Source organism: Diabrotica virgifera, chromosome 8 (assembly GCF_917563875.1).
Source record: "Diabrotica virgifera virgifera chromosome 8, PGI_DIABVI_V3a".
Taxonomy (NCBI): Eukaryota; Metazoa; Arthropoda; class Insecta; order Coleoptera; family Chrysomelidae; genus Diabrotica; species Diabrotica virgifera.
This window is the reverse complement of record NC_065450.1, coordinates 207,914,132-207,940,954: the sequence shown is the minus strand read 5'-3', so window position 1 is coordinate 207,940,954 and position 26,823 is coordinate 207,914,132. Positions and strand designations below refer to the sequence as shown.

At 33.7% G+C, this 26,823-nt stretch overlaps 2 protein-coding genes across 3 annotated transcripts in view; one reads left to right on the top strand and one right to left on the bottom strand.

The window, feature by feature from the left end:
- Positions 1 to 26,823, bottom strand: part of LOC114331049 (uncharacterized) — a 527,814-nt gene that overhangs the window by 79,503 nt on the left and 421,488 nt on the right. Inside the window, exons 20-21 of the mRNA XM_050659330.1 lie at positions 25,652 to 25,862; positions 10,743 to 10,922 (exon numbers count right to left, since the gene is read on the bottom strand). Of these exons, the coding sequence (XP_050515287.1) occupies positions 10,743 to 10,922; positions 25,652 to 25,862 (391 nt within the window). The remainder of the gene's footprint in view (positions 1 to 10,742; positions 10,923 to 25,651; positions 25,863 to 26,823) is intronic.
- The window catches only part of LOC114331039 (RWD domain-containing protein 2A), a 515,824-nt gene that overhangs the window by 89,762 nt on the left and 399,239 nt on the right, over positions 1 to 26,823 (top strand). The gene's annotated exons all lie outside the window — the stretch shown is intronic.

Genomic DNA, 26,823 nt, shown 5'->3' with positions numbered 1-26,823 from the left:
TGTAGGAAACAAAGGTTGAACCTTGCAAAATGGACACAAGTCCGGTTTTATTTTTTTTCTGGTATATCAAGGGGTGCTTATTATAAGACTAACTTTTTCTGAAAAAATTTCGCCCCGGAACCCCCCTTTTCACCCCTTTAAAGGGGGTAATTTATGGTTTTTGCGGAACGTAGCCCTTCCTGTAACTTTTACAAAAAATTTCTTTTATAGAAATATGAAGAGAACTATATTTTCTACGATTTATTTCCAACATCATCTCTCTATCATCCACCGTTTAGCGGGGGTGGCGCCCTAAAGTTGACAAGTTTTTAAAAAAGATGTTTTTAAAAAATATATATTTTTCCCTAACTGTAACTGAAATTAAGAAGAAATCCTGCGGCAATTATTCACAAATAATTGACTGATTTTTTGGTATAGGTTTTACTTAAGGGTAATTGCCCTTTTTTTAATTGCAGGGTGTTACATTTTAAAAAACCTCTTTTTATACCATCTGAACCGTTTAAGCTAGAGTAAAAATACTTTCAGCGATTACCCATGTACTGGTGTTATTTACAAATTTGTATAATGCACCCCCATTTTTTCCCCGGAACCACCCCAAAAAAAGAAGAATCAATAAATAAATTGATTTTCTTGGAATCCTTCACACACAATGCCCTTTATTAATATGCTTCACACATCATTTGGTGGACGTTATTATTACCCATGCATGGACACCAAAATCAATTTCCTAATGCAACCCCTGAAGCAAAAAATAAATAAATTAAATGGGGGGTTGAATTTTTTTTTTTGTTTTTTGCTTTTTGATCCATATGGGCATATGCTTCATCAATAGTGCTTTTCAAAAATATATATGGTTATTGCAACATCCCTGCGCAAACCACCCCTATCCTTGAAAATATACTGCAGAAACTACCCCTATCCCTTGGCGAGCATGTTTTTACGATTTTCTCATTACCTATGTATTCTTTTTAAACAAAACTTATACAAGGTTAAAGACCACTATTTACTCTAAAAATTATGTCCTATTCATTTTTTCGTATAAGCAACCGTTACGGCACAGTGGCGCCGTAAACATCATATATGCTTTGGCGGGCTCCAGTTTTTGTTTTTTTTTTCATCATCTGTTCGTTTTATTGATAAAGTACTTATGCAAAATAAAACAACACAGTGTAACCTACAAATTATGACTTATGCACATTTTACATTCTTTGCTCCCCAAAGCCACAGTGGTGGCCCAAAATAAATTTTATGCATATTTTCGCCACCTACATGCATTTTATTGCATTAATGCTACCTTAACAGCACAATATTTACCCTTAGGTGGTCGCTACGCAGTGGCGGATCCAGGGAGGGGTGATGGGGGTGATCACCTCCCCCCCCTCTCAAACCAAGTGATATTATATTCAAAGATTATAAAAACATTCATTTATTTTTATAGAAATTTAACCAATTGGCACCCCCCTCTTAACGATGCTGGATCCGCCACTGTCGCTAAAGCCTAAAGAGTCATTCTTATAAAAATAATATTAATATAATATAAGTATTTCTATAAAAATAAACGAATATTTTTATAATCTTCAAATATAATATCACTTGGTTTGAGAGGGGTGGGGGTGATCGCCCCCATCACTCCTCCCTGGATCCGCCACTGCTTAGCGACCACTTAGGGGTGAATATTGTGCTATTAAGGTAGCATTAACGCAATAAAATGCATGTAGGTGGCGAAAATATGAAAAAAATTATTTTTGGGCCACCACTGTAGCTTTGGGGAGTAAAGAATGTAAAATGTGCATAGGTCATGATTTGTAGGTTACACTGTGTTGTTTTATTTTACATAAGTACTTTATCAATAAAACAAACAGATGACGAAAAAATAAACAAAAACTGGAGCCCGTCAAAGCATATATGAGGTTTACGGCGCCACTGTGCCGTAACGGTTGTATTAAACGAAAAAAATGAATAGGACCTAATTTTTAGAGTAAATAGTGGTCTTTAACCTTGTATAAGTTTTGTTTAAAAAAAATGAATAGGTAATGAGAAAATCGTAAAAACATGCTGGATAAGGTATAGGGGTAGTTTCTGCAGTATATTTTCAAGGATAGGGGTGGTTTGCGCAGGGATGTTGCAATAACCATATATATTTTTGAAAAGCACTATTGATGAAGCATATGCTCATAAGGATTAAAAAGCAAAAAACAAAAAAAAATTTTCAACCCCCCATTTTATTTATTGTTTTTGGCTACAGGGGTTGCACTAGGAAATCGCTTTTAGTGTCCATGAATGGGTAATAATAACTTGCACAAAATGATATATGAAGCATATTAATGAAGGGCATTGTGTGTGAAGGATTCCAAGAAAATCACTTTATTTATTAATTCTTCTTTTTTTTTGGGTGGTTCCGGGGAAAAAATGGGGGTGCATTATACAAATTTGTAAATAACACCAGTACGTGGGTAATCGCTGAAAGTTTTTTTACTCTAGCATAAACGGTTCAGATGGTATAAAAAGGGGTTTTTTAAAATGTAACACCCTGTAATTAAAAAAAGGGCAATTACCCTTAAGTAAAACCTATACCAAAAAATCAATCATCTATTTGTGAATAATCTTCGCAGCATTTCTTTTTAATTTCCGTTACAGTTAGGGAAAAATATATTTTTTTTAAAAACATCTTTTTTAAAAACTTGTCAACTTTGGGGCGCCACCCTTGCTAAACGGTGGATGATAGAGAGATGCTGTCGGCAATAAATCGTAGAAAATATAGTCCTCTTCATATTTCTATAAAAGAAATTTTTTGTAAAAGGTACAGGAAGGGCTACGTTCTGCAAAAACCATAAATTACCCCCTTTAAAGGGGTGAAAAGGGGGGTTCCGGGGCGAAATTTTTTCAGAAAAAGTTAGTCTTATAATAAGCACCCCTTGATATGCCTGAAAAAAAATAAAACCGGACTTGTGTCCATTTTGCAAGGTTCAACCTCTGTTTCCTACACTAATTATGAAAATTTGTTTGGAATTAAAAACTATATTCTAATATGCAATTACATCCTTCTAACCGAAAAAAAAAATTTTGACAAATTATGGATAACTAAATTATTTTCAGTTATTTCAATTCTGATAACTCTTTTATTATTAATTTTACGAAAAAAAGTGATTCTTAATAAAAAGTTCTGGATGGTCTAAAACCTAAAATACAACTATCTTATATCCAGTTTTATCAATTTTATACGAGGTATGTCAAAAAAGATAAATGTATATCAAAAGTAAAGTACATACCTTTATAGTTCAGAATATTTCAATTAAAAGGATGTAATTACATACTGAAACATAGTTTTTAATTCTAAATAACTTTTCATAATAACAATTTTCGATATTGTGAAAAATAAACGTATTTGACTCAAGCAAGCAAGCATAGTGATTTAACCCAGCCTGAGAGACTTGCTCACCCCTAAAGAATGACATTCGGGTGATACAATTCATTGGGGCGAGGAGGATTAACTCCCGTAAGCAGGAATCACTCCACCCCGCTTCAATGCTCCAGACCATCCACTTACCCCCCGATAGCACTCTGATGCGCTATAGGGGCTCTCAATCAGCAAAGTGCTTATCATATGGGAGTCTTGGGTACACGGACTCCCATATGAAATCCTACCCCGATCAATGCAGGCCAGCGTGAGGCGCTCTATTCCCGCTATCTCTAGTGACTTATCTTCGATCTGTTTTGCTTGCTCGGGCGCCGAGTCCCCGCTCTGGGCTATGTCCAGTTCGGCGACTCGGCGCTCGAGGATGTGGGCCCCTCATGCCCTTTTTTGGGTTTTGTTACTAATATTTTTTTTTGTGGCTTTCGCCTATTGTTAATATTTTATTGATTTGTTTAGTGGCTGAAGCCGTTTTGAAGTTTTTTGTATATTTTTTTTTTGAGGGATGTCTGAAAATTATAAAAATCAACATTAATAAATATAATGAGATGCCAAAGGTGAGCAGGTTGTCTTCTTTTGATAGAGCTACGATTATCTAGCCTTTATTATATATTTACTAATATTTGTTGTTTGGGTCTCCTATGTTTCCATCTATGGTACACATCATACCTTAATATCTCTTGCAATATCCGGTTTGGGTGGTCTTCTAGCTCAGCAAATTTTGTTCTGGCTTTTTCCTCCATAATATCCAGTACTCTTATTTGTTTTAGGTCTCTAAATAAGAACCGTTCGGCGACGTATCTGGGCACGTTTGCAGCTTCTCTGAGGCAGTTGTTGTGTGCCGCTTGTATCTTCTTTTTGTTACTTTGACTTATGTGACCCCATGCAAGAGATGCGTATGTAATTATTGGCAGTATAATGCTATTTATCAGTCTTAATTTTGTTTTCATAGCTAATTTGCTTCTTCTTCCTGTGAGTCCTCTTATTGCCGATCTGGCCGCTGCTGTTTTCTGGACTGTTGCGTTGACATGTGATGTGAATGTAAGACCTTGGTCCATTGTGACTTCTAAATATTTAACTTCGTTTTGCCATTCGATGGGTCTGTCTTGCAATGTTAGCTGTTCTTCTGGGTTATCTCTTCTCTTTTTGAAGATAACCGCTTGGGTCTTATCTGGATTTATCGCTATTTTCCATTGGATACTCCATTCTTCTATTGTATCCAATGCCGTCTGTAGATTTCTTACAGCTATATCTAGGTTCATGTGTTTTGCAGCAATTGCAGTGTCGTCTGCATAAAGGCTGATCAATGTTCCGGGTGTTCTTGGAACATCTGCTGTATATATGGTATACAGAAGGGGTGATAAAACTGCCCCCTGTGGTACTCCAGCTTCCGGCATTCCGTGTTCTGATAGAACTGGTCCTATCCGGACCCTGAACTTCCGGTCGCTTAGGTACGAGGAGATAAGTTTCGTCATGGCCCCGCTGTATCCATAATCTCTCATTTTGTATGTCAGTCCTTCATGCCACACTCTATCAAAGGCTTTGCTTACATCCAGAAAGGCTGCTCCCGTATATTGTTGGTCATTGAATCCAGCTACTATATATTCGGTAAGTCTTAATATTTGAAGTTCGCTGGAATGTTGAGCTCTAAATCCAAACTGTGATTCTGGGATTATGCCTAGCCTGTCTGTCTCTGATTGGAGCCTGGTTTGGATGACCCGCTCCACTATCTTACTGACTGCTGGAAGTAAGCTAATCGGCCTGTAATTTTGAGGAAATATGTGGTTCTTTCCTGGCTTGGGTATCATAATTACATGGGCTTCCTTCCATCGATTTGGGAAGAGCCTGTATCTTAGTATTGCATTTGTTATATTTGTCAAATACACAACTGCTTTCGAGGGAAGATACTTCAGAGCTCTGTTAGTGATTTCGTCTGGACCAGGTGCTTTCTTTGGTGAACTTTTTCGAATCAGTTCACTTATTTCTCTTGGTGATGTGGGATTTATTATTTCTTCTTGTTCTTCGGGCGTTTCTAGTTCTGTTTCTTCGACTTCTTCGATAAAGTCTATATCTTCGTCTTGGTGATAATTCAGTGTACACTCTCTTTCAAGTGTCCTTCTCATCACCTCGGCTTTATCTTCTTCTGTGTAGACGATCCCATTTTCTCCATGTAGTGGGGGAATGGGTTTTCTATCGTTTCTTAAAGTTCTTTGGAGCCTCCATATTTCTTGCATATTTTGGCTCCTTTCCTCCATTTCTTTTATGTAGTTTTCCCACTTTTGGCTTCTATGGTCTATTAGTGCCTGTTTGACTTGTCGATTCAGTCGATTTGCCCTATTTTTATCTTCCTGGTTTCTTGTTCTTCTGGCTCTCTTTTTGGCTCTGTTCTTTTCCCTTATAATTTCTTTTATTTCCTGATTTATGTCTCTAAATCTTCCCATATGAATTTCATATTCTTCTTCAGTAGTGCTATTTCTTAGTGCTTCTTTTATGATGTTTTCGAGCTCTAGGACTTTTTCCTCTATTTCTTGTGGATTGTCAATTGTAGGAATGTTTCCAATTCCTATGCTCACTAGGCGTTTGAAGTTAGACCACTTGGTTTTCTTTCTTTTCTTTGTTGTTCTGTTATCTTCTTCCCATGTACCTATTTCTATGAGTATGGGGTTGTGGTCTGCTGATCCTTCGTTTAAGGTTCGGATGTCAGTTTGTAGTCCTAGGCTTTTGGCCACTACTATATCTAAATGGGTTGGTAGAGCATTTCCAGGAAAGTATGTTGGTTCGATGGGCCCAATCACCATGGTGTCTTCGTTGTTCACTAGATAATTATTCAGTATTCTACCGTTTCTGTTTGTAGCTCTATCGTTCCAGTTAGGGGATCGGGCGTTTAGGTCTCCTATTATTATGGACGGTTCTTCGGCGTTCAGGAACGTATTCAGGTCGTCGTCGTTTAAAGGATCTGTTGGCCTTACATATGCTGAAGTGATCCTTATTTCACCTTGTCTCATCTGGACTTTTATTGTTGTTGCTTCCATAGTGTTTAGTGGTGGCGTATGTTGTAATGTATGATTTATTCCTTTTCTCACTAGGATAGCAGTTCCTCCTGAATTTGCTCTGTGGTCGTTCCTGTAGATGTCGTATCCTGGAAACTTGATATTGATGGTATGAGTTAGTTTAGTTTCTTGCAATGCTACGACATCCATTTCATATCTATTTATTAATTCGTCCAGCACGTTTGTATTAGTTCTTATGCCGCCTGAATTCCAGGAGCCTATCTTCAGGTATCCCCTAGTTTCGTGCCTTAGTTCAGTGCTATTTTTACATTTTTAATCGCTTCACTTACCGTTTTTATGACTAGCTCTTCTATCAACGTGGCCAGTCCTTTTTGTTGTTCTTTTGAAATTAATATGGTCGAATCTGTTGTTGGGTTTTGGGTTGGTTTGGTGATTTGGGCGTACGATTGCCCATTGTTTCTTTTAGGTTGTTGTGTTCTGTTTTCTATTGTTATTTGTCTGGGTCTTCCCCAGGCAGGTATCTTTGGGCATCCTCTATAACTTGCCGGGTGTTGCCCTTGGCAATTAGCACATTTTGCTTTTTGTTCTGCTGGAATTTGGCAGAATTTACTCTTGTGATTTTCTCCGCACTTTACGCACCTAGCGTCTTTGAAGCATGCATTTTGGGCGTGGTGAAAGCCCTGGCAATTAAAACATTGAGTTGGTCCGTTGCTCTTTCTTAGATCTTCTATTACTACTCTCATGTACATAAGGTTGGTAATTTTCTTGGCTTTGGGTACGTCTTCTTTTTCCACTGTAATTATAAACATTGGCAGAGATTTTTTGTCTGCCTTCCTAGACTTCATGTTTGTTACGTTAATTGTATTTATTTCATGTTTATTTAATAGTTCCGTTTGTATATCTATAGGTTTTGTATTTGAGGGAAGTCCTCTAATAACCATTTTGGGCTTAATATCTTCGTCTAATGGGAAGGCGATCCAGTGAATTTTGATTTCTTTGTTATAATCTTCCAAGATATGGGTAAATTTTCTATAATCTTCAGGGCATTTTGTTTGAATGAGTGTTTCTCTTCCGTTTTTGGAGATTTTATTGTCTGTGTATATCTTTTGAGTTTCAGCAATTTTCAATATTGTTCCTGTTTCGTTTACTGTTTGTAGTTTTATGACGGGTGGTTTTGGTTTGGACCTGTTTATAGTGCTTTCTTGATTGTTTTGTTCGGTGATAAGGATATTATCAATTTCGCTTGTTTCCATTGTCTCTTCCCTGCCCTTATTCGGTAGGGAAGGAAATAGTTCTTGTACCTTAGATGTTGATGGCACGCTGTTGTCTTTTCCGACCTTTTTTGGCAGGGAAGGGAAATCTTCATTTGTTTTTGTTGTGGGTGTTATGGGTAAATTTTTTGTATTTGCGATGTTATTATTAGTATCTTCAATTTTTTTCTTTGGGATTGCTGTCATCGATTTTTTTTCATTTATTTGTATATCGGTTGTCTGGTTTTCGTTTTTAAGTTCGTCGAATCTTTTATCTATAGTTTCGATTACTTTTTCTTGAGAGTTTATTATTGTATTTTGTAGTCCATTGATTTTTTCATTCAATTGATGGATTTGGTTTCTGAGTTTTTTAATTTCTTCGTCCTTTTCTTTTAGTTGCTTTTTCATTTCAGCCACTGAATCTTCATCTTCCTGGCACTCATTCGGCCTTTGACGTTTTGCTGCCTTCTTATTTTTGTTTTTAGTTTTATTTTTCTCTACTATTTCTGATTCGTGTTCTGGTTCCATGTTGTTCTGTTTTTTCTTTTCCGCTATGGCCTTAGGTGTTTTAGAAACGCCGTTTAAGGTATTGCACGTTAAATTTTCATTATTTTGATCAATATCAATATCAGAATTATCAAACAGCGGAAGATTTGAGTAAATATTTGGACTTACCTCCATCGGTCCTCTTTATAATTGTTTTTTTTTAACTTACTTTTCTGCCCCACGAAATGTATACCTATTTTTGAGATATTCGATGTTGTACAAACTCGTCGGCAGCCTGTCTGATCCTTCAAAAAGGTTTAGAACTTCGAAATATTTAAAGTTTTGGAAAGAACTTTTTAAATACGTCTTTATACTAAATTTTAAATACGTCTTTATACGTATTTGACTCTTGAGCGAAATTCATATTTTTTGACATACCTCGTATAAAATTGATAAAATTTGACATGTTGTATTTTAGGTTTTAGACCAGGCAGAACTTTTTATTAAGAATCACTTTTTTTCGTAAAATTAATAATAAAAGAGTAATCTGAATTGAAATACTTGAAAATAATGTTATTCTGAAGCTATTTCCTTGTGGCATTTTTATGATTAATTATTTATATGGGAAATAAGCCTTAATTAAAATGAAAAAAATCATTTTATTAACGTTTCGACGCCCAAATCGGGTGACGTTGTCAAAATACAAAATATTACTAAAATAAACAAAAGTGTTGTTGCTAAGCAAAAAAATTCTTCTAATAATTTATTTAATCTCACTCATTTATATTGGTAATTCAGACATATATTATACATTTTAAAGTAGAAGACTTTAAAATGATATTGCCAATATTTATGAGTTGCGTTCCTGGGACGACTTACTGAAAGATAGTTCATTCGATTACATGAAATCAACCCCAACTCAAGAATATCCGTCATAAAAAATTATAGCATGTGATATGTCTTTAAAAAAGACAACCAAATGCAACTACAGTAAAATTCTCGCGTTAGAGACTTCATAGTAAATCACAAGGGAAAACCAGGAAAAACCCTGTGATACTATCCCGACATCGTAAGTATTTGGTCTTTCATTAATTTACTCTCAAAAAATAATATCAAATTCTGACTTGTAAGATGTTTAAATTATAAATAATATTAATAATACTAGATATATAAGTAATACTAAAATATAAAATATGTACTAGCTCGATATTATTGACTTACTAATCTTGGTATTTTCTTTCTATTGACTTCCTCTTTCAGTATGGGTAACCACATCCTACTGCATTCTACCGAGGAATTTGCGACACAATTGGTCATAATTAGAGCCGCTTCTTTGATTTTTCTCTTTTTACTATCTGATTCTTTCAGGACTATACTTGAATCTCTCCACTGAACTCTATGTTCATTATCCCATGCGTGTTGACATATTTGAGATCTCTCAAATTCTCTATTTTTAATATAAGATTGATGTTCACTTATTCTAACGTCTAATGGTCTTGATGTCTCACCTAAATAAAATTGTTCGCATTCACAAGGTATTTTATAAATGCAATTCTTTGTTCTTTCTTGATCATTGTTAGGTTTAGTTTTAGATAGAATAGATCTCAATGTGTTTGTTGTTTTGAATGTTGTTGAAATGTTGAATTTATTTCCTATTGTTTTAAGTTTCTCGGATAGTCCTTTTATATATGGTATTGATATTTTCCTCGTACTATTTCTGGTGAATATTGTAGGATCCCGTTCTAAGTTGTTCTGTTCCATTCGATCCAATCTTGACAATTCCTTATTTTTAAACGATAAAGGATAATCATTTTTTAATAAAACAGATGTTAACAATTGTTTTTCTGCTAAAAAGGAGTTTTTGTTAGAACAAGTAATTTTGGCTCTATCATATAAGGATTTATATAAGATTGAAAATAATGTTAGTTATCCAAAACTTTTCAATTTTTTTTTTCAATTAGAAGGATGTAATTGCATACTAAAATACAGTTTTTAATTCCAAACAACTTTTCATAATAGCAATTTTCAATATTGTGAAAAATAAAGCTACTTTACTCTTGAGTGAAATTCAAACTTTTTGTCATACCTCGTATAATATTCAAAAAATTTGATATTTGATGGTTAAATTTTAGGTTTTGGAGCAAGCAGAGCTTTTTATGAAGAATAACTTTTTTTCGTAAAACTAATAATAAAAAAGTTTTCCATATGGATACAACTTACAGGGACATACTGTATATTCGATTGACCCTTCGACTGCCATTACAAAGTCTATAGGGTCGCCTGTGTATGCTCTGAGTATGTAGCGGCAACGTTTCCAAATATGATTGGTTTAGGGGTGGAAAATTATCAGGGTGGTCAAAGTTTGAAAAAAATTTACCACTTTCTTATTTCAGTTATACCTAAGTAGAGTGCAGTGAAACTGTAAACAAAGATTTTTTTAACATAAATTTTAACCTAATAGGATTATGGACTTCTCAACAAGGGGAGGTTAAGGGGTGAAAAATTATGGTTACACATGGTAAAATTATTACAGTAAATTGTACAATTACAGCGTATTTTATAGACACTTAATAAAATACTTACTTGCGTTGACGAACATCTCTAGTTTTTCATCCCATTCCAGAAATTTCACTATGCTGATACCACTTTCATTTCTAAAACTCACTATCCTCTGTTCTCCAGTAGTACAGGTTAGCGGTATGAGATCTGCGATGTCGAAACTTAGTAGAGCTGGTTTGTAGTAGTCCAGGAAATATGCTTGGCCTAGAAAGATATTTTCAGATTAACCTTCGTTCTACAGTAAAATTCAAACCACATGGTAAATAAATATAAATATAACGGTTTATAGTGTAGATAATAGTATGTGTAGATAGAATATCCAGAATAGTAGACCATCAGAAAACCTGTCCAAAAAGATCAAGAAAATATAGAACAGGATCTTGATGGACCAACTACGTACAAAAGCTTAGGGTAGCTGTAAAAAGACCATTTTATAAGGTCAAATCCAATGAAGAGTAGGACTTGTATAGGAAAACGCTGAGATAATACAATAGGAGATTCATGAAAAAACTTCAGGGAGAAAGAACTACCATATTCTATTATTTACAAGTATTAACCAAAAATGGTATTCTGAATCAAGTTGGTCTACGAGAGAACCTCGAAACCTCTCTTGTCAGTTCCTTATTACTGAGGATCGTGATTTTCTCCAATATTCCTAACAAATTTTCTCCATTAGTCTCTATTTTCAGCTGATCTAAGGGTTTTGGGAATGAGTGGCACGCTGAGTTCTGAATTTGGTGGGACCATCTGGTTTGTGACCGTCGCGTCGTCTTGATATTCTTCCCGAGACGTTTACAGAAAAAAATTAATCTGTTTAAATTATCATCACCTCCGAGAATCACGTTACGAAAGAATTGTAGAATTTGCTGCACATGTATTGTGAACAACTTTTTTTATTGAAATTTTGATTAAAAATGGAAACGTTTGTTAGCTGAGCTGTCAAAGGATGTGCTGCATTCTTCTCCAACACCATATCTCAAAAACATTAAGTTTTTGGATTTATTATTCATAAAGAGTCCAAGTTTCTGCCCCGTATAAAAATATTAAAAATACCAGTGTATTCACCAATCATCTCCATTTTTGACTAGTAGACCTTCACAAAATCTCATCTTCATTTTTGACTGGTAGATCTGTCTTTCCAAACTTTAGTTAGGCGACTCATCGCATTTTTTGTCATAGCAATACGTCTTCTAACTTCTGCTTCGCAGTTGCCATGGTTAGTTATACTAGATTCGAGATAGTTGAAGCTGCCTACTATCTGGTGTTCTTCTTCTACTTTTAATAGGAATATGTCCTGTTTCTTCTGTTACAGTTTCTGCTGCAATACGGAGCTCCAGCTCTCGTACCATCGTTTTTTGGGTCTTCCTATGGGTCGCTTGGTCTTGGGCTTTTGTGTCTTCACCCATTGCGCCATACGTTCAGGGTCCATCCGATCTACGTGGTCTCTCCACATGCGTCGTCGTGCTCTTGTCCATCTCACTAGGCTCTGAATGCCTAGCTCTCTCAATGTGTCTTCGTTTCGTATTCTATCTCTGAGTGTGATACCTCTTATGGATCTTAGGGTTTTCATCTCTGTTGTTCTCATTATTTGTTTGGTATTTGTTGTCTCGGCCCTTGTCTCAGCTGTGTATGTCGGTACGGGTCTAACACATGTCTTACAAATGCAGACTTTGCTTTCGGTCCTCATATATTTATTCCGCCAGATTATATCCCTTAGGAAATCACATATTATCGCTGCTTTCGTTTCCTGCTGTTTTGTTTCTTGCCACAGATGCCCGCCGCTAGATATTTCCATACCCAAGTATCTACAATCCATTACCTGTTCGATTATAATATGGTCGTCCACTACTAATTTACATCTAATTAGGTTCTTGGATATTACCATCGATTGGGTTTTCTCTGTTGATAGTGTCAGGTTATACTTTTCGGCGGTTATTTTAAATTTTTGTAGTAGGCGGTGTAAGTCATCTTCGTTTTCGGCTATTAAGATTGCATCATCTGCGTAGAAAAGTAATCTGTAGTAGTGAAATAGTAATAAATATTCTGGTATTCCCGTTAGTGAAATAGTAATAAATTAAGAAATAAAACATTTCATAGTGTAATTTAATGAAAAACAGACTGTTAATTTTATTTTTGTTAAAAGTAACATACACTGAGGCACACAAGGCACCCCACAAAATGGGTCATTTTTGATGTCTCGAATTTCCTTAATCTGTTGTCCGATTTAAGTGATTTTTTAATATGATATAGCCTTATTCTTTAACAATAGCTGTAATAGTATTGCTGTAATAGTATTGTTGCTAGACAGGTAAACTGTCATTATATACCGGGTGTAGGTACCAATCAAATTGTGTTTTTTTTCTCAAAGTTCACCAGATCCTGTGGAATATTCTAGATTTTATAAAAGGTTTAAAGTACTAGTACACTTTAGAAGACCAAAAATGAGCATTTTTTCAAGATTTTTTTTCTCAGAACCTTTATTAAAACTGAACATAAAACTTTTTACATAATAATATCTAACTCTTAGAGAATACAAGAAATATATCTCTTTTCATTTATGCACGTACACTAATATTGTAGAGGGCGACAAAGTCGAGGTCTCAAAAAAAAGTAGTTCCGATGGCGGACAGTTAATCTCAGGATTGGGATCTCTAAAACAAAAAAAATCGTACGGCATTTGAAAAAGAAAAGTTTCTTACGTGACAGTTTACCACCGTTAGTGGAAAATTCCGCAAAAAAAAGATTTTACGGAAATTTGAAAAAATTTTGTGAAAAAATCGCCCGTTTTTCTTCAGTTTTTCATGGTTAAAATATATTTATTTTTTATTTTTTTTGGTAAAATTGTGGTAAATTGTCACGTAAGAATCCTTCCTTTTTCAAATGCAGTACGATTTTTTTGTTTGCCCGGGTATCTGCCCGCCATCATTTTTCGAGGCCTTCAACTTTGGCGCCCTCTACAATATTAGTGTACGTGCGTAAATGAAAAAAGATATATTTTTTGTACTCTCTAACAGTTAGATATTAATACGAAAAGAGTTTTATGTTCACTTTTAATAAAGGTTCTGAGAAAAAATTCTTGAAAAAAATGATTATTTTTGGTCTTCTAAAGTGTACTAGTACTTTAAATTAAAACCCAACTATAGTCTCAGGTTTTCTTAACATTCTGTTTTTTATTCATTCGCTTATGTTAAATAATAAAAAAGTTAGGTAATTTAACAACTAGCCATGTTTTTCATCAATACAGAGTGTTTCTAAATAAGTGCGACAAACTTTAAGGGGTAATTCTGCATGAAAAAATAATGACCGTTTGCTTTATAAACATATGTCCCCAAATCCTTCGTTTCCGAGATACGGGATGTCGAATTTTTTTTTACAAGCTGACCATTTATTTATTGCTCGCAAACCGGTTGAGATATATAAATGAAATTTGGTAGGTTTTAAAAGGTAGTTTTTACGCATTTTTTGACATACAATTTCGGTGCATATAGATTATATTAGCCGTATGCACGCCAATGGTGAATATAAAATTTTTAATTACATGTCAAAATATGCGCAATAACTACCTCTTAAAACCTGTCAAATCTCATTTGCATATCTCAACCGGTTTTAGAGAAATAAATAAATCGTCAGTTTGTAACTAAATTAAAATTCATGGTGACGTTTCAATTATTACTTTAATCATCGTCAGAATAATAAGTTTCTTGAGCGGATGCTTTAAAATAATTTTAAAGGAACAAATAATAATAATTAATGAAAACGTAAAAAATGACATTGACAATCATTGGGTTAAGTCAATAATTTCAAACACGCCATGTCTTGTTGCGTGTTTAAGGGTGGTTTCAAAAGAAATATGGATAATGCCTCCTTGATGCTGAGTTCCGTTGGAGAACTTGCATGACCAATCATTGAGAAGTCCTTACGACTAATAGGGTGGTCAGAATCAGTCATATGTTGGAATACCGCTGAATTTGGAACTGTTCTTGATCGTCTTCCTAAGTGAGGTGTGACACCTAAGTGTTCGCAACATCTGACATTAAAGTGACGACGAGTCTTCCCGACGTACGTAGCTGCACAGCTACTACATTTGAATTGGTATATAATGTTAGATGCGAGATCACTAGGAATCATGTCTTTCACATGGAAAAGAGATCCTATCCTTTTCAAAGTCGTGAAAGCAAATCTTAATTCTATAAAGGGAAATGCTTTTTAAATTGTTCTACGGATGTTGCGTCGGATTTGTAAGCTGTGGTAACCAGTATATGGAAGTTTGATATAGATCCACGAGGAAAAATTTCCTGTAGTTGGCTGTATACCATTACAAAAACATAAAATCCTTTATAAAAGGTATATTTATTAAAATCCCTATACAGGGCTACATCAAAGACAGAACTAGTTTTCAATCGGTTGACCGATTTTAATAAATATACCTTTTATAAAGGATTTTAGGTTTTTGATATAGATCTTTTCTTTGATTTCTTCTACTTTGCTGTTTGGTTGGAATTTGTTATTGAAAAAACGTCTGATGTATATTTCTAAGAAGTTCAACGAAAAACCATTTTTACTTAAGATCACCTTTATGTTTTCTAACTCTTCATGTAGGAATTGCCAACCTTCACCGGCCTGTATATAAACGCAGATAGCTTCATTCCCAACAAATACAAAACAAGTTTAATCAATATACTTGTTCACCGCGCTTTCACTATCTGTTCAACCTGGCAATTCCTACACGAAGAGTTAGAAAACATAAAGGTGATCTTAAGTAAAAATGGTTTTTCGTTGAACTTCTTAGAAAGATACATCAGACGTTTTTTCAACAACAAATTCCAACCAAACAGCAAAGTAGAAGAAATCAAAGAAAAGATCTACAGTGCGTCCATAAAGTAACGCATAAATTCATTATTTCGTAAACCGGCGATATCAAGGAAAAATCCCAAAACAGGTCGATTTTTATTTTTAAATTCCGATTTTTTGGCATATATTTGATACTAGTGACGTCATCCATCTAGGCATGATGACGTAATCGATGTTTTTTTAAAATGAGAATAGGGGTCATGTGATAGCTCATTTGAAAGGGTATTCAATTCTCTATTCACTAATATAAACATTAACATATTTATTTATACTTCTGTATATAACTTCTATATACTGGTTACCACAGCTTACAAATCCGACGCAACATCCGTAGAACAATTAAAAAAGCATTTCCCTCTATAGAATTAATATTTGCCTTCACGACTTTGGAAAGGATAGGATCTCGTTTCCATGTGAAAGACATGATTCCTAGTGATCTCGCATCTAACATTATATACCAATTCAAATGTAGTAGCTGTGCAGCTACGTATGTCGGGAAGACTCGTCGTCACTTTAATTTCAGATGTTGCGAACACTTAGGTGTCACTCCTCACTTAGGAAGACGATCAAGAACAGTTCCAAATTTAGCGGTATTCCAACATATGACTGATTCTGACCACCCTGTTAGTCGTAAGGACTTCTCAATCATTGGTCATGCAAGTTCTTCAACGGAACTCAGCATCAAGGAGGCATTATCCATATTTCTTTTGAAGCAACCCTTAAACACGCAACAAGACATGGCGTGTTTGAAATTATTGACTTAACCCAATGATTGTCAATGTCATTTTTTACGTTTTCATTAATTATTGTTTGTTCCTTTAAAATTATTTTAAAGCATCCGCTCAAGAAACTTATTATTCTGACGATGATTAAAGTAATAATTGAAACGTCACCATGAATTTTAATTTAGTTATGGGTTTTATCTTTAAGTTTATTATTTTTAACACTCTGTATTGATGAAAAACATGGCTATGGGTAGTTGTTAAAGTACCTAACTTTTTTATTATTTAACATAAGCGAATGAATCAAAAAACAGAATGTTAAGAAAACCTGAAGCTATAGTTGGGTTTTAATTTCAGTATTTTATAATAGTCCAGGGCGGATCTGTTTTGAGATGGACGTTGAGAGGTGACTCAAATTTTTTGCAGAAATTGCTTGAAAATAAATCAAATAATAATATTTGAGTTATCCTCCCTCTCAAAAAGGTCCGGAACATTGTTTAAATAATCAAAATGTCAAGAATTGAAGGAAAAATTCGATTTTTTTCTTGGTTTTTTGATTATAACTTTAAAACTATTCATTTCCGAGAAAAGTTGTACAAATATAAAAGTTGCGTAATTCAATTTACTACAATATAGAATTGGTAAAAAATTTAAAAAATAGTCACCCTAGTTGCAAAATAGCAATAATTGCGAAAAAAACCATACAAAAACAAGTATTCGCATTTTACGTTTTTCAACCATTTATGCTACACTTAGGACCTTCATATTTCACCCAGAAAAACTTTATGATACAGTAAAACAATACTGTAAATTTCATTAAGATCGGTTTAATAGATTTTGCAAAATAAATTTTGCAATACAGATTTCGCAAAAAAAATTCATTTTTTCAAAATGTTACAGGACTGAAAATACAGCAGATAGCAAGTTGATTTTTTTTTGCTTATAGAAGTCTACTGTACCTTTCATTTACAATTTTCAAAATTAAAATCGATTATTTACCACGGCGTCAGAAAATTTTTGAAATAAACAATAATTTTTGGTGCTACGCGCAGGACAGCGGTGTTCGATTCACACAGGTTGATTTCCACCAAAATTTCTTCCAATCTTTATCTAATATATTATTTTCTTACTCTATATTTTGTTGTATTTTAATTTTTTAATTCCACAAAAATCAAACTAATTTTATTATTGTTTGTAAAATATTGTTTAAACAATTGCATATGTTTAAAAATAATAAAGTTTTATTATTTAAGTTAAAATATATGAACAAAGAAAGTTTTTGCTAATAAAAGTGTTATTTCAAAGGATAGAGTATGTGTTTTGATTTTGCAATAAACAAATTTATTTATTTATATCGAAATGTCATAAAAATTAAAATGTATCAATCATTATCAAAGGTCATTGGAATGCCCAATCAGAGCAACCTATCCGCTGTCCTGCGCGTAGCACCAATAATTAATGTTTATTTAAAAAAATTCCTGACGCCGTGGTGTTAAGCGATTTTAATTTTGCAAAATTGCAAATGAAAGGTACAGTACACTTCTATATGCAAAAAAATTTTCAACTTGCTATCTGCTTTATTTTCAGTCCTGTAACATTTTGAAAAAATGAATTTTTTTTACGAAAGCTGGATTGCAAAATTTATTTTGCAAAATCTATTGAACCGATCTTAATGAAATTTACAGTATTGTTTTACTGTCTCAAAAAATTTTTCAGGGTGAAATATGAAGGTCCTAAGTATAGCATAAATGGTTGAAAAACGTAAAATGCGAATACTTGTTTTTGTATGTTTTTTTCACAATTATTGCTATTTTGCAACAAGGGTGACTATTTCTTAAATTTTTAATCAATTCTATATTGTAGGAAATTTAATTATGCAACTTTTATGTCAGTACAACTTTTCTCGGAAATGAATACTTTTAAAGTTATAATCAAAAAACCAAGAAAAAAATCGAATTTTTCCTTAATTTTTTGACATTTTGATTATTTAAACAATGTTCCGGACCTTTTTGAGAGGGAGGATAACTCAAATATTATTATTTGATTTATTTTCAAGCAATTTCTGCAAAAAAATTTGAGTCACCTCTCAACGTCCAAATGTACTAATATTTTTACAGATGCGCCTTGGTCTATAAATGCTAGAATATTCCACAGGGTGTGGAGAACTTTGAGCAAAAACCACAGTTTGATTGGTACACTCGGTATACAATGACAAGTTTCCTGTCTAGCAAAAATATTATTACAACGATATTGTTAAGGAATAAGGATACTAATGGTTTAGGAAATTCGAGACATCAAAAATGACCCATTTTGTGTGGTGCCCGTTTTCTCTGGCGCGCAGTGTAGTAACACGTTAAGTTATCAATATCCAATTTTTATTCCCAGCTCACCACTAATGACATTCAAGATAGGAGACCGAGTTACAGTTCTTCAAAGTTTTGAAAAAGGCCAACTTCCGTACTTCTTTCCCATTTGCAATTTCCTGCAGCACGCAGGGCGGTTGCCGTTGCATCTCCATTAAACCGATCCCAAGTCTCGCAGCGACATAGACACTCATGCCCTTTGCTGGTTAATAGGACCGAACTTACCAGATCGATACATCACAATTTAGTTTATAATTTGTATGAGGCGATACTGAAGCTGATGGTTGTTAACCTTCACAGACAACTGAACGCACTTAATACATCGAACCTCCCGAAGTTGATCGTCGGCTTGTGGAGAGAATCTACCGGTACATGCGATCTCGGGAAAATTTGTTGGAAGTTTGATGAACTTGGGCAATCGTGGAGAACTCTAATAGGTATTCAGCTAAGCGAAAAACATAAACTATTCCGAAGGAAAGGTTAACGTGCCGATTTTAGTCAAGTGTAAAACTAAACTAGGAGATGTTGCCATATTGCTGTGCAAATATACAGGGTACGCTAACTTACTAGAGTCAAATTTCTCAATTGTTTTGATAGATATAGGACGTTTCAAGTTCCTTACATTTTTAAAACCCTTTTTTCTTAACATTTTGGCTTTTGCTTGTCTGTTGCCTGTAATACGCTTACAGGAGCATGACTTTATAACATCCTATGTGCTGTAGACCTGATGTAGGTAATAAGTTAACTGAATCTTCCCCAGCGTCCCTTGGGGAAGTTCTAACGGCTCCTGTAACACTCAACACTGCTTTTGACTGCTGTGTTTTGTTCCACCAAGCTATTGAGAAAGATATGCAGATGACACCACGATCATGGCTGAAAGTATCGAAAATCTTCAATTCCTTATAGATCGAGTCACTAGAGAATGCTCTAATAACGGACTTTACATAAATACAACAAAGACTAAGTTACTTAACGTTAGTAAACAAGACGTCGGCCCTATGCAACTAATTGTCAGTAATGAACCGATAACAAAAGTTAACCATTTCAAATACCTAGGATGTTGGATAAACGAGGCACTAAATCCGGATGAAGAAATTAAAACTCGTATAGAAATTGCAAGAGGTGCATTTATGAGACTTAGATCTATTCTGAGCAATTATCAGCTGAATTTACAACTAAGAATCAAGTTCCTAAAATGTTATGTGTATCCTGTATTACTATATGGATATGAAACATGGATCATGAAGGTTAACATGAACAAATTAGAAGCCTTCGAGATGTGGTCATATCATAGAATGCTCATATATCTTGGGTTCAAAGCATTTCAAACAGAGAAGTCTTAAACAGAGTAGGTCACGGCAAAGATGACTCAATGAAGGTGATAAAAAAGAGAAAACTTGAATATCTGGGGCATATAATGAGAGGTAACAGATACAGGATACTGCAGTTAATACTCAACTGAAAGATCGACGGAAAAAGAGGAATTGGTAGAAAGAAATATTCATGGCTCCGAAACCTTCGTCACTGGACTGGTTTATCAGCCGCGCTAGGTCGAGAACGATATCGGCAAATTGTCATGGAAGCTACCCACGCCTAAAATTTGGGCACGGTACTTAAAGAAGAAGAAGCTACTGAACCGTCGATTATCATTTGCCTTATTACCTACACTTGTGCATATCCATAGGTTCACTATTGGGTTTAACCATTTTTTCTAAAGTTGCCTTTATTTTTCAAGTGAGCCAATTTGGATATGTCCTAGTCAGCTTTCGGTCGTATATTATACCAAAGCATTTGGTCTTACATACCTATAGAATCTATTATTTCCTGAACATTAGTGAAAGTAATAATTTTAGCGCTTTTCTTCTAGTAAAGACCCCAGTTATCCAGATGGAGGTCGTTCTTTGTTATTATCAGATAAAGCTAATAAAGGCCTTCTGAACTCAACAGGCTTTACCGAATATCGGCCAATGTTCGTTAATGAGCCTAGAAAATACGCTTCAGTAAGTATTTCCAGATCTCCTCCGAATATTTGAGTTGGAAAGCATTAAAGTTTGTCTGAAAATTAATAAAAGCAAGACCAAAATAATGGTGGCAGACAGATTCAAGAATATTCAGCTGAGTAACCATTTGCAGGAATATCAGATAGTTGACAGCTTCAGCTATCTCGGATCTAGTATATCTAAAGATGGGAACTGCGAAGCAGAAGTTCAAAGATGAATTGCTATGGCAAAAAATTCGATGAGTCGCCTCACTAAAATTAGGAAAGACAGATGCATCTCTTGAAAAATCAGGATGAGACTAGTGAATGCGCTGGTATTCTTAAGTCCAGGAACCGAAGCTTTACACCTCGCAATTTTTAGAGAATGGATCGATTTTCTTGAAAATTTGAGAGAATAAGTAGTGGATAGTCCAAGGATCAAAATCTACATGATGACGAAAGGCGCTTTACCATGGGGTGGTTGCCGCCTCATCTCGGGGGTGGAAATTTTTTATTATATTTTGACCGCAAAAGTTGATAAAAACATTCATTCTAAGCAAAAAATGTTTTATACATTTTTTTTATAAAACTAATAGTTTTCGATTTATTCGTTATCGAAAGTGTTAGTTTTATATCGAAAAATTCAATGTTTTTCGATAATACTCATTTACGATTCACTCAATTTTTACCGTAGAAAAAATGTTCTCGAACCAAGTTCTTGGGAATTAAATAACCTACAAATTCATATTGAAATATTTTTTCGTATCTCTGATGCTAATCTTTCTATTCTGAAGAAAATGGCATTTTTTACCAAACTACAAAAATTCGATATTCGCTTTTAACTCCAGTTTTTTAAAAACTAATCATTCTAAGCCAGTCAAACTTCTAGAATCTATTAATAATACATAAATAAAGAAGAATTAATAAGGCCAATGACTAAAAACACCGCTAACTTACATTATTATGCTTCCAATTGGATTTCTCCTTATTTTTTCAAAAAAATATATTGATTTTTTAACCGTAACTTTTTTATTTTTTATCTTCGAAAGTTTGGTAAAAAATAATTTTGTAGGTTTTTATAAGATATATTATTATAAGCCTATTAATATTAAATCTTTTTAAAGTCCTCAGTCGCAAAAAGAGGTGACTTTGAAAGGGTTGGTAAAGGTGGTTTTTGCATGTTATTACAAGTTTTAATTGTCAATAGCTTACTCAGTTTTTACCGTAGAAATTTTTTTTGCAAACCAGGTTCTTGGGAATTAAATAAGCTACAATTTCATATTTAAATATTTTTTCGTATCTCTGATGCTAATCTTTCTATTCTGAAGAAAATGCCATTTTTTTCCAAACTACAAAAATTCGATATTCGCTTTTAACTCCATTTTTTTTAAATAATCATTTTAAGCCGTTCAAACTTATAGATCCTATTAATAATACATAAATAAAGAAGACCAAATAAGGTCAATGACTAATTTTAATTATGGTGGTGATTAGGAGGTTGCTTCCGATCACTTTTTCGCTGAAACAAATAGGGACTGACATTCTTTTCATTATAAGTCACTTCATTTTTGAGCTAGAGCCTTTTTTTTGTTTTTGAAGATAGATATTTTTAAATACTTTAAATTAGTTTGAACAAGTCATATTCGAAAAATGCATAATTTTCCCGTATTTTGACTTTGCTACAATATTTAGCATTTGACGAAGAAGAGCTAACATATAATAAAGTACCTATATCTCGATTACTATTGGTCTTAAAGAAAATAAAAAAGGGTTTTGTTTATTTTTTTAAAAGGTACGTTTTTGTTATGTAAAGTTGTTTTGATAAAACGAAAACTGTTGGAGCTATTAGCAGAAAACTTATTAAAACATTGGTTTTTTCGATATAAAACTAACGCTTTCGATAGCGAATGAATCGAAAACTATTAATTTTATCAAAAAAATGTATAGAACGTTTTTTGCTTAGAATGAATGTTTTTAGCAACTTTTGCGGTCAAAATAAAATAAAAAATGTCCACCTCCGAGATGGGGTGGCAACCACCTCCATGGTAAAAGCGCCTTTCGGCATCATATAGATTTTGATCATCGGAGTATCCACTACTTATTCTCAAATTTTCAAGCAAATCGATCCATTCGGTGCAGAAACTTGGATCTTCACTCACAAGAACGCCAAATAATTGACACCTTTCTGATGTGGTGTTGGAAAAGAATGCTGCGCGCATACGTTGGAAAGCCCATCGGACAAAATTTTTCATTATTAACCAACTTGACATTAAAAAAATACTTTACTGAACATGTCTGCAGCAAATTCTTAGAGAGGTTAATTATGTATAGTTTCTGAAAAAGTTCTGGGGAGAAGACCAAGAGAACCCTTAGAGAAGATGAAGATATACCCCAGGCTGTGGGTGAAAAATAGGTCGATTTCAGGATATAATTTAGGAATTTTTGAAACCTATCAGGTGTTGTAAAGGACGATGCCAGGAATAACTTCTACTAAAATGTAACCAAAAATATTGTGCGCTTTTTTTTTATATTGCGATTTTCATTTGTTAAATTTGAAATTTTTAAAGATTTTTAATTTTGCAGCTTAGGATACTGATTTTAGAGAAAAACTTTTTAATAGAAAGTTGTAGTAAATTAAAAAACCTACAATTTGAGCTATGGTAAGTTTAATTTCGTTTATTGGTTATTGCAAAACAGCCTGCGAAAAGTCCAAAATGGCCGTTTTTTACAATCGCATTATTTATTGTACAAATCATTTTTTTATATTTTTTAAAGCTTTAAACAAAGATCTTTCACTTCCAAACATAAAAAAAAGTTGTAAAGCCAGATTAACGAATTTGTTGCTTAGATATTATAAATTGTTTATCCCAAGAGGTCAAATGTCGAAGGCTACAACTTTTTGAAAAAAAAATCGTACAGAGTTGGTGAAACATCCAATCTCCTTCTAAAGAGTTATGTTTTCATATTCTGATGTAAATAAATGCGTAAATCATTTTTAAACCTCTAATTTTTGGGTTTGAAAATAAGGGGGCAAATTTCATTATAAACATTTAGAGCTGAAGCGGCCCTGTACATCCTGTGAGTTTTTAACTTACAGATTATTGTTGCTGAAGACGAAGCAAAGATTTATAAAAAAATAAAAAAATTCTACGACCAACTGAAGCCGGGATAATTTTTGGGTTTGAAAATAAGGGGGCAAATTTCGTTATAAACATTTAGAGCTAAAGCGGCCCTGTACATCCTATGAGTGTCTAACTTACAGATTAAAACTGCTGAAGACGAAACGAAGATTTATAAAAAAAATAAAAAAATTTTACAACCAACTGAAGCCGAGATAATTGTTTTTTTTTCTTAAATCGTAGTGCATTTATTTATAACAATTAAGAAATTATTTTACAGTCATTAACTGAAGAAAGACTTATATTATCTTAAAATATAAATTATTATAAAATATAATTACTCGTATTAAATATTAAAAAATATTAACTCGTATTAAATTTTGACAGAAAACCATTTAATAATATTACCATTATAATATACACTCTGTTTACCACTGTATTTGTTTTTCTTGATAAACTTTTATATGTGAAATCTCATTTCTGAAGAAATAATATTACAAAAATGATACGTATAATAATATATGAAATATTTTTAATTTTTTCATTGTTATATAAATATAATAATAGTAATGTTACTTCTTATTATACAATATAAAACTTTTTCTTCTTGTAGTGACTATCCGTTTTGGATGTTCGCCAACATCCAAAACGGATAGTCGCTACAAGAAGAAAAAGTTTTATATTATTGTTTTCTGTCAAAATTTAATACAAGTTACGTAAGAATTTTCCGAGCGCGCGCATTTGAAGCGAGCCGGGCGATTTTCAAAATTCGGCCGCTCGCAAAAGAACCGATTTTAAAAATAATTTTTATTTTAAGATAATATAAGACTTTCTTTAGTCAATGACTGTAAAATAATTTCTTAATTGTTACTAAACGCACTAAATAAAAGCACTACGATTTAAGAAAAAAAAAACAATTATCTCGGCTTCAGTTGGTTGTAGAAATTTTTTATTTTTTTATAAATTTTCGTTTCGTTTGCAGCAACTTTAATCTGTAAGTTAGAAACTCATAGGATGTACAGGGTCGCTTCAGCTCTAAATGTTTATAACGATATTTGCCCCCTTATTTTCAAACCCAAAAATTATCTCGGCTTCAGTTGCTCGTAGAATTTTTTTATTTTCTTATAAATCTGCGTTTCGTCTTCAGCAACAATAATCTGCAAGTTAAAAACTCATAGGATATACAGGGCCGCTTCTGCTCTAAATGTTTATAACGCAATTTGCCCCCTTATTCTCAAACCCAAAAATTAGAGGTTTAAAAATGTTTTACGCATTTATTTACATCAGAATATGAAAACATAACTCTTTAGAAGGAGATTGGATGTTTCACCAACTCGCTACGATTTTTTTTTTCAAAAAATTATAGCCTTCGACATTTGACCTCTTGGGATAAACAGTTTATAATATCTAAGCAATAAATTCGTTAATCTGGCTTTACAACTTTTTTTATGTTTGGAATTGAAAAATCTTCATTCTAAAGCTTTAAAAAATATAAAAAAATGATTTGTACAATAAATAATGCAATTGTAAAAAACGGCCATTTTGGACTTTTCGCAGGCTGTTTTGCAATAACCAATAAACGAAATTAAACATAACATTCTCTAAAATGAATATGCTAAGCTCCAAAATTAAACATCTTTAAAAATTGCAAATTTAACAAATGAAAATCGCAATATAAAAAAAGCGCACAATATTTTTGGTTACATTTTTGTTGGGAATATTGGAGGAAATCATGATCCTAAGTAATAGGAAAACAAGAGAGAGAGAGAGAGAGAGAGAGAGAGAGAGAGAGAGAGAGAGAGAGAGAGAGAGAGAGAGAGAGAGAGAGAGAGACAAATATTGCAATTAAGATGAATTTTGTAAAGTTAAAGGTTGTAAGAGGAGATTTAAAATTACGTACCCTTTAGTGACGTCTCTACTTGTTCAGTCATATTTTGTAAACTCTTGTACTTATCTTTGATGTGGTTTAGCGTTCCTAGTGTTGTGATGTTATTTAGTAGTTCAGGTACATCGATATTTGAATACCTCTTCTCGAATATGACGTTTCTTGCTGTTATGTTGTTGCAGAATTTCAGGGGTGTGTTGAATACGTTTTCTCTATTTTTGTAGGCCTGAAACATTAAATAATATTAATAAAAACCTTCAAAATATCCTTAAAAAATGTTTAATTTATTATTGTTTGATACTTTGAGAACAATTTTAGAAGTGGAAATCAAAATGTCAAATACCTAAATTTAATTTTAGAGTACAATTGTGGCTTATTCCCATCAAAAATAGTAAATTACATTTTACAACAAAAGAATAGAAATAAAAAGTACGGAGGACAAGAATAAGAAATACAAGGAAATAAAAGTCGAAAATAAAAATCGAAATAAAAGACAAAAAGAAATTATGGACACAATACATATAAGACAAAACGCAACAAAAACATATTAAAGGCACTAAATAGAGGATTCCTTAACAACAAATAGATATCAGGAAAAACGAAGATGATAATACACGAGACAATAGACCAGGGGTCACCAATTGGCGGACCGCGGTCCGCATCCGGACCGTGGACTAGTTTTGTGCGGACTGCCATTGAATTCAGAATATATAGTGCTTGGCAATTTTGAGAATGTTTGGCCATGAAATTGTGTACTACGTTTGTTTCAGCTTTTGTTTGCGAAGCCACTTTATCAGGAATGAACTTTATTAAAAATCGGTACAGATCTCAGCTAGCAGATAATAATAATATAGTAATAATATGTTTCCTGTGGGAGTTTTTTGTCAGTTCTTCTATCAGGCGCGGCCCCCTGCGAATGGGGGATGTTTTCTGGGTATTCGTAGCGCCAATACCCAGAGAGTAGCAGGGATACTTGCCGTGGAACAAAAACTGACACCTGGCAGTAGGTATAAAATGCACACCCATGAGAATGGAGAATAATAATTTATGTTTAGGATCGCTGCCTGGGGATCGCCAGGGCACGTCTGGAGCCGGCGCTGGACGTGACAGCATGCGGGACGTCGGTGGCAGAGTTTTGAGGAGGCGGGTTCCTGTTATACAATCAGCTACAGCCCAACCACAACCAC